The sequence below is a fragment of the Vipera ursinii genome (genome assembly GCF_947247035.1).
Source record: "Vipera ursinii genome assembly, chromosome: Z".
NCBI lineage: Eukaryota > Metazoa > Chordata > Lepidosauria > Squamata > Viperidae > Vipera > Vipera ursinii.
This window is the reverse complement of record NC_139517.1, coordinates 91,419,992-91,436,302: the sequence shown is the minus strand read 5'-3', so window position 1 is coordinate 91,436,302 and position 16,311 is coordinate 91,419,992. Positions and strand designations below refer to the sequence as shown.

The following is a 16,311-nucleotide window of genomic DNA, read 5'->3' as shown; positions in this document are numbered from 1 at the left end:
ACAGGCAGGACACTTTTGTGACATTGCTTGCCTCTAATAGAATTACTAAGTAAAGGACCAAAAAACTGAGGTGGTTCTAAAGTTTCAAAAGCATTTACCCATAAGAAATATTAAAGGCAGAGTGCTCTAAATCCTAATCCAACATGAAAATTACCATAATTGATGCTGTGACATTTTGCTTTGTTAGGCAGCACATTGTGAAATACTGTACAAGATATTAAATCAAGTATTAACTGTGCTTGTTTTAAATTTTACATTTTGTTAAATTCTATTAAGTATCTATGTTCTAACAACTTTTTGATACTTTATGCTTTAATCTTGAAATGGATGCCATATCTCAGGGATAATTCATCAATACCTGCCCTACTACTTTCTTTTTGGCACTTAGGGCAGCTTATGATTAGTGAGGTATATCCCTATGTGCCAAATTATGAACATCTTTCTCAAAACAGTGCTGCTAGATCCTTATAAGCATAGAACATTTTATTTCAATTTAATACTGAGCGCTGAAAGCTACTTCAAACAAAAAAATTCAAGAAAAATAAGGTTTTCAATATGGTGAATCATTTCTTCTCCCTGTAGCTAAGTAGATTTGGCATTTTTCATCTTGTAAGGTTGTTGTGAAGATCCTCTTTCTTAGCATTGAGAGGCTAACGTCTACTGTGGCACAAATTACTGATAAAACTCAGTAATCATCAATTTCTTAGGAAAACAACATGCTTGGCACATAAGTAGTCATGAATTGAAAGTGCTGGAGATAGATAAGTATGAATTATATACGGGGTTCTATCCTGTGAGAAAGCTCAAACAACATCTGCTGGTTGTCAATGATATGCAAATGATGGACACAGGACTTCAACTCCTCATGCTCTTTGGAAGGTATATCATTTCCTACAGTTTTGATAAGAGAAAAATAATAGATCAGTCATCTCACAGCATTTTTCTGAAGGCATATTTTGAAGTTTAATCAACAATTTATTTTAAGGAACTCTTGAACTTCAGATTATTTATTTCTACAAAATAATGGAAATTTTCTAATGACTTCTAATTTCATAGTGTCTTTGTATGTCTTCTACATTAAGGAAGAATATAAAGTAGGCATGCCATTACATTATATTTGTAGACTGTACAAATATGAACAAACTTTTCACCATGTGGTAAGGAAGTAGGGGAATTCAGGCAACACACAGGTTATGTAGAAAGTAAACAGAGGGTCAGTCAAAAAGAACTCAAATGTCTATATACCAATGCATAGAGTATTAGCAATAAAAAGGGTGAATTAGAAATCAAATAAATGAGGGCAGATATAATATTGTTGGCATTACAGAAACTTGGTGGGATGAAACACACAAATGGAAATAAAGCACAAGAATGATGAAACTGTCTTGAATGCATTTGGGTCAATGTAAAAGGGGGGTGGAGGGAATGACATTGCCATAAATATATACAGTGGTGGGATTCAGCCAGTTTGCACTGGTTCAGCAGAACTGGTAGCTAATTTTTTGTTGCCCATGCCCAGAATGGACTTCCAGTTGTTCACATATTTGAATCCCACCAGTGGGTGTATACTATAGGCCACCCAACCAAACAGAGGAAATAGATGAAGTTTTTGCTCGTCACTTAACAAAGGTATGTAGGAAGCATATCACAATAGTAATGGGGATGTTATGAATTTAATAACAGATGTTATGAATTTAATCCCCATCAGCTATATTGGGAGTATGCTTCTGTTGGCTGCTAAAAGTTATTGGGAGTTGATGTTTAAACTCCAAATTAACTTGTAATATTAATGTGATAGAAACAATTATTAATACATAACTAGAGATAACCATATTATTTATTTTAAGTGTAATTTAAATAAAACCAAAAGTTGTTATCACTCATCTATTAATCTTAAGAAGACAGCCACCAGCATATCAATAAAAAGCCAAGGCTAGCCTTTAGGGCTAAATGAATTTTGTATTCCTGCTCTGGTATGTAAGAACAAAAACACAGAGAAGATAGACTCTGATTCCCAAATGTTTAAGCTAGATAATGAAGGCGAGATGGGGAACCTCTCAAAATATCATTCACTTACCAAATTGGTTACGCCTACAATGCCTCAATGATCGTACTGTGTCTGCAATCATGTGCTGGGAAGGTAAAATACACAGATTAATGAGTCAGCAAACATTTAAACTGGGAACGACCAGCATTTACAAGCTCCAAATTATTAAGGCAGGAGGTGTTTGCCATAGAATGGAAATCTGGATTGTATTTGTTCCAGTAGTCCCTATATAGATGATTTCAAACATTAACTCATGGTTGCATTCACAGATTTTATTATAGGATGCCATTTGAATTCTGTCTTTGTGGGAAGAGGTAGCCAAGAAGGCATCCAAACTTTGTTTAAAAAAAATCTTCCAAATTCCATTCCTTCCATAAACAGATTAGTAATTCATGTGAACAGATTTTAGCCAGCAAAAAGTAGACAATATGGCATCGGAAATTGAAGAAGTCATAAAATCATTCTACTCAGTATATATAGGAACTGCAGGTCTTGGAGTTAATAGTTTAAAAAAGAAGAAGAATGAATTTTTAATTTAAAATTTAAGTTAATTTAAAAGAATGACTCCTATGCCATTTTTTCTGTAGGTAGATCACAAAGATCTATATGTTACCAAAGAGAAAAAAACTATACATATATGATCAGATATCAGGCTGATTTGAACTGGCATATCTCCATTAATGTTCACTGATTTATTCCTGGAAGAAAAAATGTATTTTTCTATAATTATTATTAAATCACAGTTGCGATCCTTTAATCAATATAGGGCAAATAATTTAATTTGTAGAGCAATGAACTAATAGGCCTACAAATAAGGCATACGGAAGCATATAGAATAAAAAGCACAAAATGCCTAACTTCCTAAAAATATAACAATATTTTCCTACAATAATGTAAACTAACCTAACCATAATTACTGGTCCTGTGGAAATGTTATTTATGCAATTGTTTTTACCTCTTCAAGTGTCTGCCTTCTATTTATATATAATAATCTAATAATCCTTGTTATATTTACTCCAACCAATAAAAATATGAATATTTCTACAAGAGAAGAACAAAACCCATGCAAAACAGAGAACTAAAAATAATGGTAATGTCCAGTTATTTTGTTTTGCACAGTAAAGGAAGCAGATAATTAGGAATAATAAATGGTGTTCAATTAACAATGTGGGAAAAATTTAGAATATTAAATGTTAAGTAAGTTTGAATATCGTTGCTTTATAGGAGGAATACTCAGTGGAAAGCTGAAGCAAAGAGAACTAAATTCAATTTTAATTTGAAGAAACATTATAAGAGTAAGAAACGAGGGTGAGTGAAAATATAGAAATGGGAGTTTCTTTTTATTATGTTGAATTTAGTGAGGAATGATACATACCAGCTTTTCAAAGTTTACAAGGTTATCCAGAAATGTTTTGTTTCCTTCATGTATAAATGTTACATCTAAAAAAGGCAAATATATTTTCCAACTTAACTTTCCATGTTCATTTTGCAATGGTAATAAAACACAATGGTAACTGATACATTTTCATGTATAAGTAAGTGTTCTGAAATTTTAATTGTGATAAAAATGTAAAAACACACATCCAAACTTCAATTTCTGGAGTTCTAAGTGAAATTAGAATAGAATAGAATAGAATAGAATAGAATAGAATAGAATAGAATAGAATAGAATAGAATAGAATAGAATAGAATAGAATAGAATAGAATAGAATAGAATAGAATAGAGATGGAAGGGACCTTGGAGGTCTTCTAGTACAGCCCACTCAAGCAGGAGAACCTGTCCTATACCATCTCAGACAAGTATCTGTGCAGTCTCTTCTAAAAAACCTCCAGTGATGGAGCACCCATGATCATATATCCATAAGGTAGTTTTCTGGAAACACATCTAATGTCAACAAGTTCCTGTTGGTTACTCTTCTCCTGTAACCTTCTGATTGATAGGACCAAATTTTGCACTTCCTCTTTTATAAACAAATCCTTACTATTACACTATCTTGCCAATTCAAACTGGTGGACTTTAGGCATAACTTTCATTCATATTGTATTCTCACACCAAAAGCTCAGCCCAATTAAGTTATGGAGCCGACTGCTTGCTATCCCAAAGAAACACCTTCTTCTCTAATCCTTTAAGCTAAAGATCCCAACACCCACCTCTCACATGGGCCCAAAAATTGAGGGGGGGGAGTAATTGAGAGGAAAAGTGGGGGGAAGCAGAATGGCAGGAGGTAATTTACAGTGCATCTTGTTGGTTTTTTCAAGACCAAAGGGAAGAGGCTCAAGAAAACTCTTAAGTTAGGAAGATTAAAACAGCAGCCCTCTGTAACATAAATTAGATTAATATAGAATGAAAATAAAGTGCAATTGTATTTGGCAGGAGTAGGAAATATAGGAGTATAGCCAGCCGCACCAACAGGCTGAAAAACAGCTTTTATCCGTGGGCTGTTAGTCTTTTGAACGGGAAATAATTTTTATAAACTTTACGCAGAGTTGACTTGCGAGGCCAGTGTGTGGTGCAATTACTTCACATGGTGTAATAAGATGGAGGGTTTGTTGTCACTGTGAGTTGGGGGGTGGGAGCACGAAGGGAGGCTCAGCTAATCTCAATGTACACATGGTTGTACTTTGAGAATAAAGGTTCGTTCAGATTCATAGTTGTTCATTGTGATATTATTGAATGTAGATGTGCTGTTTCAATAATGGTTACTACTTCAGAACCATCTGATGGAGGAGCAGAAAATTTTATTGATAGATTTCAGCTATACAGGTATGTCTTAAAAGTTACTTTACTTTTCAGTGCCTAAAAATATAATCCTAAATATTACTAAAATGGATTAAAATCGATTACACTTGACTGAGGCAAGGCCTCTAAGTTTAGGACTGCAAATTGAGCCTTGGTGGAGCAGTGGGCTAATGCCTCCTTAAGTAACACCAGCTGCCTGCAATTAGTGCAGGTTCGCATCCCACCAGGCTCAAGGTTGACTCAGCCTTCCATCCTTCTGAGGTAGGTAAAATGAGGACCCAGATTGTTGGGGGCAATTAAGCTGACTTTGTAATAATGCCGCTTGGGGGGGGGTGAAAGCCCTAATAAGCAGGCATATACATAGAATGAAGGCTACTGCTAAGCTTGTAAGCCGCCCTGAGTCTTCGGAGAAGGGCGGGATATAAATGGAATTAAAATAAAAAATATATATGCTTAAATCATTTTACCTTTAAGAAGTAAAGGCATGAAAGGGATCTTTGGGGACTTCATTTTCTTGAACGCATCCCTATAGGCTTTGTGGTTCAGAGAAGGATCCTGTTAAAATGATTTGACTCTATTAGGAACTGCAGTTTATACTGATAGAAGCTTCCTTTAAATAAAACATGTGCAGATAGAAAAGTATTTATTTCTTGAAAAATAAGACAGAAAAGTTTTCTTAAAGAGAATTAGATGAAGGGGAAAATCACTGATGTTTTATTTATTTTATTTATTTAATAATATTTATATACCGCCCTTCTCCCGAAGGACTCAGGGCGGTGAACAGGGCAAGAATAAAAATACAAAATTACAAAAATTAAAAAAGAATTAAATATCTGCCCACTAAAAACAGTAAATACAATATTAAAACCCCAATAAAACAACAATAAAAAACCCCACCAATCCCCCATCAGGCCAGGCTGGCTTGTTCAAATAAAAATGTTTTTAGATCGTGACGAAAGGAGCGAAGATCGGGCGCCATCCAGAGCTCAACCGGTAACTGATTCCATAGCTCCGGGGCGCCCACAGAGAAGGATCTCCCCCTGGGGGCAACCAATCGACATTCTCTGATCGATGGCACCCTGAGGAGGCCCTCTCTGTGGGAACGCACAGGGCGAAGGAAAGTTGATACCGGCAGCAGGTGTTCCCTAAGGTACTCCGGACCCCTGCCATGTAGGGCCTTAAACACCATTACTAGTTATATTTATATGAAAAGATTCATCAAATGCAATTTTTCTCAATCAAAAAAAATTGAGGGTAAAAGTACAAAAAACTGAAATAGATGAAATAATATATATTCTTGTCTAGAGCACATGACATTTGTGTAAAACTAAATGTTAAGTGAAATACATCCAAAGTTAGATAATAATAGTAATAGCAATAGCATTTAGACATACAATAATGGTTCCATTTATCAATTATTTATCAACAAAAATACATAGATAGGGAAATTAAAGACTGTTTTACATCAAGTCTACTTACTGTCAAACTTTCAAGTTCAGCAAAGAGCTTCTTAAACTTTCCAGGCATTCTCTGCAATAAAATACTGCATATTAAAAAAACCTGGAACTGGAATTAAATACTAGATTCTATCAGTGACTCATTTGTAGTATATTAAAGAAATAAAATTTCTCTGGCAGTATCTTTCTTAGACTGTTTTTAACAAATAATGTTTGAGAATGACATAAAAATGTGTTACAACCCACATTTATTATTTAATACTGTTTATAAGCATCTGGATTTGGATTCATTTAATAATATATTTGCTAAGGTTTATGTAGAGGAGGGAGGAGAAAGGTCATCATCAAACACATTATGACTTTTGTTGAATACAGAATGCTATGGTTATTTATTTTATCACAGTAGCCTTACTGAAATATTGAAGGGGAAAATCACTGGTGTTATATTTATATGAAAAGATTCGTCAAATGTAATTTTTCTCAATCAAAAAAAATGAGGGTAAAAATAAAAAAAACTGAAATATGCAGCAGAAATATTAGGTTAGAAAACACTTGGCACTTACATAACATACTGTATACCGGATATATATAGGAAATAAAGATTTGTCCCATGTTTGGGGCCTAGCAAGGTAATCTAATCTATTGTATATGTAACAAAGTTTTCATCATGTAACTTTCCAGGAATCAACTTTTTTTAAATGTCTAGAATTTTCTGTGGTAGTTCCATGTCATGCAACTCATACTAAAAAAAACAATTTAAAGACATTATCCAAAACAGTTTATAAATTTTGTTTTGGATTTATTTCTCTAAAATAAGGTTCCTAAATCTGTTCTTTCAATATCAGTAACAATTATGAGAAAGTAAAGAATACATGCCTGTACTAAAGTGCAACTTTTTCTTTACCAAACTGCTGAAAAAATATGATTAAAAATAATTATCTAGAAAAAATAATAATAAAATTCTCATATTACCTCCCAGGTCTGAGAAAGCCGGCTGATAGAGGCAGTGTTGAGCCCCATGACAATGGCAAAAAATGAATTCAGATTTCGCTGGGCTTTGCAACTATGAAAAAATATCAGAAAAGTAATTTCCTTGTGGTATTCAAAGTCACTTAACACTCTGTTGTTTAAAATAGAGTGCTGACTTTATAAATTTTTTTCAGATAAAATGTATGCAAAGTTATTATTTTCTAACTTCATGAATCTAAACTTTGTGAAATTGGATTCATTTTTTAAAAAAGAAAGAAAATACTGCTCTTTGGAAATCACACCATAATTTTGATAATTCCAAACACTATTTTAAAATGCAAATTGAAAATTCAAATTTATGGAGGTTCACAAAAGAAAGAACAGTTTTGTTTTATCTCAACTGCCAGTCATAAATGTACAATTTCTTCTTAGAGGTATACATAGATTACACACAAACACACATACCTCACATGCACAGGTCCTGGCAAATTAATATTCTTTACTGCACAAATTGGATTTTTCTAAATTAAATATTTCTCCACTGTTGCCTGCACAAAGCTTTCCAATGTTAAGAATATTGTTCATGTGTTCTACAGCCTTCAATATACAGTATTTTATAGCTTATTGAAAATTTAGTTAATGTGCAACCAATATTATTATATATTATTGATTAAAATCACATTATGATCGGACAAGTACTTTTCTGTTACAGGTAGACCTTGACTTGCGACCACAATTCAGCCAAAAATTTCTGTTGCTAAGCGAGACAGTTGTTAAGTGAATTTTGCCCCAATTTACCACCTTTCTTGCCACAGTTGTCAAGTGGATCACTACAGGGTTAAATTAGTAACGTGGTTGTTAAGTGATTTGGCTTACCCATTGACTTTGCTAGTCAGAAAGTCACAAGGGTTCACATAATCCTGTGAAACTGCAACTGTCATAAAGATGAGTCAGTTGCCAAGCATCTGAATTTTGATTGCATGACCATGGGGATGCTGTAACTGGGGTAAGACTCAAGTATGTTTCTTACCTCAAGGGAGAATGGCACTTGCAGCGTTTGGGAAAGAGAGGAGAACACATCCCTTTTAAGTCCTCAAACACCAATCCAGAAAGAAGGGATTGGAAAAGCCAAGGAACATGCTTGTGCACTCAAATGTTGAATTTTGATTAGAGTGCAAACTTCTCCAATCTACTTCATCTTAGTCCACAAAGCCAACCCAACTCCTAATACTATATGATGCTGGCCATGTTTCGCTACAACTGAGCTGCGGAGAGCAGCATACAAAGTCCCTGGTTAAGAATTTTTGAAACACTGCAGAGGGAATACCAGCAGAAAGTTCATTCCATTTCACCTGTGTAGGAATTCTCCTCCTGAAGAGTACAGCCTCTGCTTCAAAAAAGCTCTTTGTGCAGAAGGAGCACTTTAAATCCAGATTCCCCGTGGAGTGAAGGGAAGCAGCTTGGCTCCTTGTAAAAGTGAAGTCACTGCTTGCCCTGAGAGCAGGAACTCTTTCATTCTGGCCAGTGGGGTTTGGGGAAGTTGCAACAAGAGAAGCCACTAAAACCTGGAGTGTCTCTTTTTCCTCCTTCATCGTGACAATGAAGTGTGGAGACATTTCTGCAGTTGGTCATAAGGGAGAATCACCGCAGGAGTGCTGCAACAGTCATTACTTTGGGGTTGCAATTACTTTTGGGGGTGTTGTAACTACCTATACTAGAAAGATTTGCTCAAAAAATATAAATAAGGACATAATATGCAAGCATCAGTTGCACATGACATAACATTATGAATGTCATGTCAGCTTACCTTCAAGTTAGTAAAGCAACTAAAATTTTAAACTACTCATTCTTAAATTCTTATTCCGAGTATGAACTAGTTTTATAATTGTTATATATTCTGCCATGCATAATATTTCCAGGACACAACATAAATGTATTATGTACAGTCCTAATCTATGGAAAATACTTATAGAGCAACTTTTATCTGGCTAGGGCTAGGCAGTATATTGTTTCAACAGAAGGTATTTTTACTGAGTAAAGATAGCAGTATTTTGATAATTATTAGAAATTATAATTATATTTACAGTTATTTTTAAAAACAAAGAATTTAAAAAATTTGAATATAATATGACTTTCCACTTAGGTATAGTTCATTGAAAATGTATATTAATATTTTAACACCTCTTTTCTGAACAGAATTTACAAATATATGAAACAAGTTTCCTGAACACTCAGACCATGGAATGGTACCAGCCCAGGCCATGATTGGGAACCAGGCTACACAAATGGTGGGGAAGCACACAAAGTCTGATTTGCGCATCTGCAGGATCTAGGTTGCACACAAAACCATCCCCTCCCTTCTCCACCGCTGCTGCTAGTCCATGGGGCTAGAAAAGTTGGGGACCGCTGATATACAAAAACTATTGATGTTCAATTCATTATGTTTAGTTTTACATTTTCTAAAATTTTAATGATAAAACAGACAATCTTTTAAAATTCTTGGCTAATTTTTATGTCTGTATAAAAGGTAAAGGTTCCCCCGCACATGCGTGCTAGTCGTTTCCAACTCTAGGGGCCGGTACTCATCTCCGTTTCAAAGCCGAAGAGCCAGCGCTTATCCGAGGACGTCTCCGTGGTCATGTGGCTGGCATGACTAGACACCAAAGGCGCACAGAACGCTGTTACCTTCCCACCGTAGTGGTCCCTATTTTTCTACTTGCATTTTTACGTGCTTTCGAACTGCTAGGTTGGCAGAAGCTGGGACGAGTAACAGGTGCTCACTCTGTTACGCGGCACTCGGGATTCGACCCGCCAAACTGCCGACCATCTGATCGACAAGCTCAGCGTCCTAACCCACTGAGCCACCATGTCCCTTATGTCTGTATACTGCACATTATAAAATCAGACTTGGAAATGTAAATACTCAAAATCAACTGTACATTAAATAATCAAATTTGAGAGCTATGCAAAATGGCTTGGTTTCAGGTCATAATGTCTATTTATTTATTTGTAATGTTAATCTTCATATGAACACTGTGTTCATGTTTTGTAAGCACATTGCTCACATTGCTTATTTTGTATAATTGGCAGGATTAAGTACAGTGAATATAAAAAGTTTATACTCCCCAGTTAAAATGCCAGGTTTCTGAGATGTAAAAAAAAAAATCAGACCAGAATTTCTAACACTTACACAATTCAATAAAAAAAACCAAATTGAAATCTTTTAAGGGAAAAATAAGAATAAAAAACTTACAATAATGTGTTTGCATAAGTGTATTCCCATAAATAGAGATGTGGCTGTGTTCAGAATTATCCAATTACATTGAAATGGATACTAAATAGTAGTCAGTATATCTCTGTCACTAATTAAAATGATTCTGATCAAGCCCATATAAAGTTTATCTGTTTTAGTAGGATCTTTCTGATATTTACTCAGTTGACTCATACAGCAAAAGCCATGGTCTGCAGAGAGCTTACAAAGGATCAAAGAGATATAATTGATGGAAGATATCAGTCAGAACAAAATATATCCAAGGGAATCCATGGAACATAGTGAAGACAATCATCAACAAGAGGAAAAAATATGGCACAATAGTGACATTACCAAGAATTGGATGTCCCTCCACAATATATGAAAGAAGGGGCCTACAGCATCATTAAAGGAGTTGCAGGAATCTTTGGCAAGTACTGGTTGTGTATAATATGTGACAACAATCTCCTATACTCTTCATATGTCTGGGTGGTGGGGTAGGGTGACTAAGATGGAAGCCTTTTTTTACAATGAAAAACACCCAAGTTCAACTACATTTTGCAAAAACATATACCAAGTCTGACAAAAGCATATGGAAAGTGTGTTATGGTCTGATAAGATCAAGGTTGAACTTTTTAACCATAATTCCAAAAGGTATGTCTGGTACAAAAACAACACTGTGAATCACCCAAAGTACATCATACCCACGGGGAAGCATGTTGGTGGCAGTGTTATGTTTTGGGGCTGCTTTTCTTCAGCTAGAACTGGGAGTTAGTCAAGATGGAGGGAATTAAGAACAGTTCCAAATTTCAGTCATTTTGGCACAAAGCCTTCAGGCCTCTCCTGCTGAAGATGTGCTGAAGATGTAGAAGAATTTCTCCTTTCAAGACGATAATGACCCAATAACCCAAATAAACAAAAGAATGGCTTCAGCAGAAGATGATCAAAGTTTTATAATGGCCTAGCCAGAGCCCAGACCTGAATCCAATTGAAAAAGGTTCCTAAGAAAAGATGTGCCATGTGCCTCATAGGCTCCTACCCCAAAAGACTGTGTGCTATTCATAAAATCAAAAGATTCTTCAGTAAAGTGTTAGTTTAAGGCTGTGTACACTTATGCAACCATGTTACTGTAAGTTTGTTGTTCTTACTTTTCTTCCTAAAAGATTTTGATTTGTTTTTAAACTGAATTGTGTAACTTATGTTAACAGTGGAAAACTTATGAAGTGATTTATCTTGATCTGATTTTTACATCATAAAAACCTGGCATTTTAACAGGGGCATATAGATATTTTTTTATATCCACTGTATACAACCAAAATAGGCCATGAAGAAATTAAAGGAAATGAAATGAAATGAAGCTAATATACTTTTAATAATAGTTGGTAGTTCAGTAGGACTTTGCTTAGCATCACTAGAGAAGCATCATCAAAAAGAGAAGCAATTGGAGAAATAAATTGTGTATATATACTAATTATCAGTTTGCAGCAAATTTTGGCACATAATTCTTTAACCACGCATAGCTTTTCCTATGCATATTTCAATGGGCAAAGTCAAAAATATAGAATATTTTCTTTCATTACCCCTTGTTGAGCAGATTCAACAGCTATCAATATTTATTTAATTTTTAACTTACTGAGCAGCAATTTTAATGAACTTTTTCACTAGTTGTACACGTTTACAGAGCTGGTTACAGAGGAGTATTTCTGTGGCAACCCAAAGTTGAACTTCATTGCATCTTTGAAGCAGAAGACTAAGATTCACAGTGTTTTTCCCACTTCCTTGTCGGCTGAAGGTGAAATATATCAGTTCTTGCTGGAAGACAATTTAAAAGAATGTTAGAGGCAAATTAGAATTTAATTTAATTTAATAACCTGAAAAATGTAATTATTGTTGCTTGGTCAGATAACCCATATTAGTAACTTGAACAAATCTATAGTGATTCAGAAAAGTAATTTGGCAACTATACTATTATTATAAAAAAAATTAATAATCAGATTGTTTGTGACTTAATATCTATTAGTCACTGCTGATTTCAGTTTGAAAAGCTTTTGAGAACTGGGTGAAATCTATTTTTCTTTTTTGTCAAAGAAGTAACAGAAAGGTTCCGAACCCCCAGGCTGCGGCCTACTGCCGGGCCTTGAGCCTTTCAGAACCAGGATGTGGAAATGACGGGCAAGTGCATGCACATCCCCACTCACATGAGCAGGGGGCGAGTGTGTGCACTCCATTTGCATGAGCAGCAGGCTCATGTGCCCATTTGTGCAAATAGAGTTGTGCGCACCTACACACTTGCCCACCACACACATGGAACCATCCCCTCTCCTGCCCCTCTTCTGCAAAACCAAAAACATTGGGGAACTCTGACGTAATACATACAGCTATATTTGGCAATAAGCCTGTGGAATGACCCAAAATAATTACAAAGAAATAATTATATGAGAAAAATTTTTTGTAATTAATCAAAGCTAAACAAAGCACTGATTATAGTTAGCGTGCAAATTCATCATCTTACTTCATGAACCAAATTGAAAAGATTCCAGTCAAAAACTGTTAATTCTAAAGCAAGATCCCAGGTGTTAATCCCCAGAATTTTCACTGATCGTTGGTGGATTTCCTCATTTTCAGCAAAAGGGATCTAAATCAAGAAACACACATTTTAAGTAAGCAGATATAATTCAAAGAGAGCTCCAAAGAAATGTTTTAAATATTTTTGCATTGAAATCATTATGGCCCCTGATTAATTTTAATATTAAGAGCAACAGCATGTGTCTTATTTACTTATTACATTAGGAATGCCATGAAGATAAACATCTAGAGTAGAATACAATAATAAAGTTGGAAGGAACCTTGGAGGTCTTTTAGTCCAATCCCCTATGCCATTTCAGACAAACGGTTGTCTGTTGTCTTCTTAAGAATTTCCACTGTTGGAGCATTCACATTTTCTGGAGGCAAGCTGTTCCACTGATCAACATCTTTTTTTACAGCGTGGTGATCAAAACTGGATGCAGTATTCCAAGTGTGGCCTTACCAAGGCATTACAAAGTAATATTAACACTTCACATGATCTTGATTCTATCCCTCTGGTAATGCAGCCTAGAACTGTGTTGGCTTTTTTGGCAGCTTCAGCACATTTCTGGCTCATATTTAACCGCTACATGCACTGATAACCCTATTAGTTTTAGATTGCTGGGGACAGAAATGTTCTATATCAATTAACTCACTGTCCCCATTGTTTAGTTTAAATGTTTCTCCAGAAAGTCTGTGAATTTAAATGCCAAGTGCCTCAGTCCCTTTCTTTGATGGATGCAGACCATCTCTTTTGAACAGTTTTTCATTGGACCAGCTGCAGACATCATGACTAATATAACAAAGCCTTCCCCTTTACACCACTCTTTTAGCCACACATTGAACTCCGCTATACATTGGTCTTTTCCTTGTTGTTCCTTATATGCTGGTGTGAAGTACACAAGAAATGTACATGTTATAATTTTTCATTTTTGCTAGCGGAATAGCCATATAGAGGCACTTAGCTAAGGTACTTTTAGGAAAGGAGATGTAGTGGGCTGGAGGAATAGAGATGAAGTATATACACTGACTCAAAGCATACTTATAGAATAGTGCACACTATTGTAGAACAGTGTATAGCTTATGAATAACATATTATTCAATTTATATAAGGTGTATTCTTTATTAAAAAAAACTGCCTAGAGTTAATATTTTAAAGTATAACTATGAACCAAAGTGTAGCCATGTTTAACTGAAGCATGAACTCTGTTACACACATAGCTTTTCTATATGAAAAGCAGGCATTCTTATAGATAAACAAGGGAAAACGTAAATCCTTTATAAATGCAACTATCCAGTTTGGATAGCAGTTTACCTTGTAGATAAGCTACACCCTTAGTTAGCAGGATGCTACAAATCATGCCACAGAAAAGGGAAGGGCGATAAGACAGGAAAAAAAGGATCTTTTGATCTAATAATTGGAGGGTCTGGTTGCTAGGCAGTCAGAAATCATGTGACTCAACCAGGCTATCCACTGATCTGGCTATGAAGGATGTGGCATAATTCTACGGAACAGGGTATAAAAACTCTGCAAAAATTGATTCAAGTGTGGACTCTGGGGTTTGCAATTACCAAGAGATCCACCAGGTTTTGCAAAAGCTTTAATAAAACTTGTTTTGTTTTCCAACACCCCTGGAGTTGAATTTTTATTCCTCACACTGGTAAAACCTTTGAAAAGGTAAGTCTACAGTCTATCCTAAGTTCCTGCCTCAAACTCTGGAAATCATTTTGCACATTCTATATTTGCAATTGTATAAACATAAAAATAATAATCAATACGATACACGAGGACCATATTGAAGCTAGCATCTCAAATCTGTCATACCAATGACAAGTTACTGCAAGTAAATTGTAAGTTGTTTTTCTAAAACCTAAATAAGCATGCTGTACTAATAGTACTCTAATAGTTTTTTATTACTGTATAATTAATCATGTGACTTGTCTCTACATCAGAAATATATCCCACTAAATTCAACTGAATGTGTTTCATAGTAAATATGTACCAAAATCAAAATACCAAAGATGACTCAGAATCTCCATTAATATTTCCTTCAATACAGTTACAATAACAATTTTTGCAATGTGGAATGCAAGAATGATAAGAGGGCAGCCAGTTAGTAATTTGAATAATCATATGTCACTGTAACATAGGACTTAAAACAAACATTTCTTCATATGGAGTATCATTTAATATTAATAAAGATTTAATAAATTCATGTCTCATACCATCATAATATTCCTTACTTTATAACAGATTTTCTTGATTGTAAATACTTCAGGAAAATAGAGTCTGAATTTTTGCAATTATTTTTCTAAAAATGATATAATAAGGGAGATAGACACCCTCAGCCCTTCCTTTGGGATGTTTTGGTTCTGTTCATCCCTGTAGATGAACAGTGATTAGTAAAGGGGGTCTTCTTGTTTCCACATTAGTCCCACTCCTTTATATCCGCCCAGTACACTCCCACAGAGAGGGCCTCCTCAGGGTGCCACCGGTCAAAGAATGCCGACTGGTGGCCCCCAGGGGGAGGGCGTTCTCTGTGGGTGCACCGGTTTTATGGAACCATCTTCCGGTCGAGCTCCGGATGGCGCCCGATCTCCGCTCCTTCCGGCGCGATCTTAAAACCCATCTCTTTAAACAAGCTGGCCTGGCCTGATGGGACGGGGTGGGATTTTATTAATGGACTTCAATTTTTAATCTGTATTAATTTATTATGGGCATTGTTTAATTACTTTTTAATCATTTTTAATTTTTGTATCTAGTTTTTATGTATTGCCCTGTTCACTGCCCTGAGTCCTTCGGGACAAGGGCGGTATATAAATTAATTAAATAAATAAATAATATACATCAGTTTCTACACAGATTTTTGGGAAATTCTCCTCTATCTGGGCCTGGCTATATACAGTAAGAAGAAAAAACAACAACTGAGCTCAGCAAAGCAGAGGCAAATGATAGAGGACAACTAGTTAATTCCAGGACTGAAACAAAATCAACTCTATTAAAGTTACTAAAATAACACGCACACGATACAGTCTAAAAAGATAATATACAAAAGAACCCTATTGCAATTCTAAGTATCACTAAATAACTTTCAGCCGTGACTGAGGTCAGCACCTTCACACTTCCTAGCCAAAACCTGACTGAATTCCTTTTCTTCCTTAACTAGAGATTCCTAGCAGTGATTCACTGTGGGGCCCTAAGGCTTTTTGGGTATTTAAAGCAGGGGTCACCAACCTTTCTGGGTTGGCTGCTCAGTGGGAAAGGGAGACAGGGACCTTTATG

The 16,311-nt window shown here is 35.4% G+C and overlaps 1 protein-coding gene across 1 annotated transcript in view; it reads right to left on the bottom strand.

The window, feature by feature from the left end:
- Positions 1 to 627: 627 nt before the first annotated feature.
- The window catches only part of RAPGEF5 (Rap guanine nucleotide exchange factor 5), a gene marked incomplete at its 5' end in the record, with an annotated part of 119,272 nt that continues 103,588 nt past the window's right edge, over positions 628 to 16,311 (bottom strand). Inside the window, 8 exons of the mRNA XM_083376175.1 lie at positions 628 to 891; positions 2,078 to 2,132; positions 3,423 to 3,487; positions 5,255 to 5,342; positions 6,267 to 6,317; positions 7,217 to 7,307; positions 12,097 to 12,275; positions 12,976 to 13,098. Of these exons, the coding sequence (XP_083232301.1) occupies positions 773 to 891; positions 2,078 to 2,132; positions 3,423 to 3,487; positions 5,255 to 5,342; positions 6,267 to 6,317; positions 7,217 to 7,307; positions 12,097 to 12,275; positions 12,976 to 13,098 (771 nt within the window). The 3' untranslated portion in view covers positions 628 to 772. The remainder of the gene's footprint in view (positions 892 to 2,077; positions 2,133 to 3,422; positions 3,488 to 5,254; positions 5,343 to 6,266; positions 6,318 to 7,216; positions 7,308 to 12,096; positions 12,276 to 12,975; positions 13,099 to 16,311) is intronic.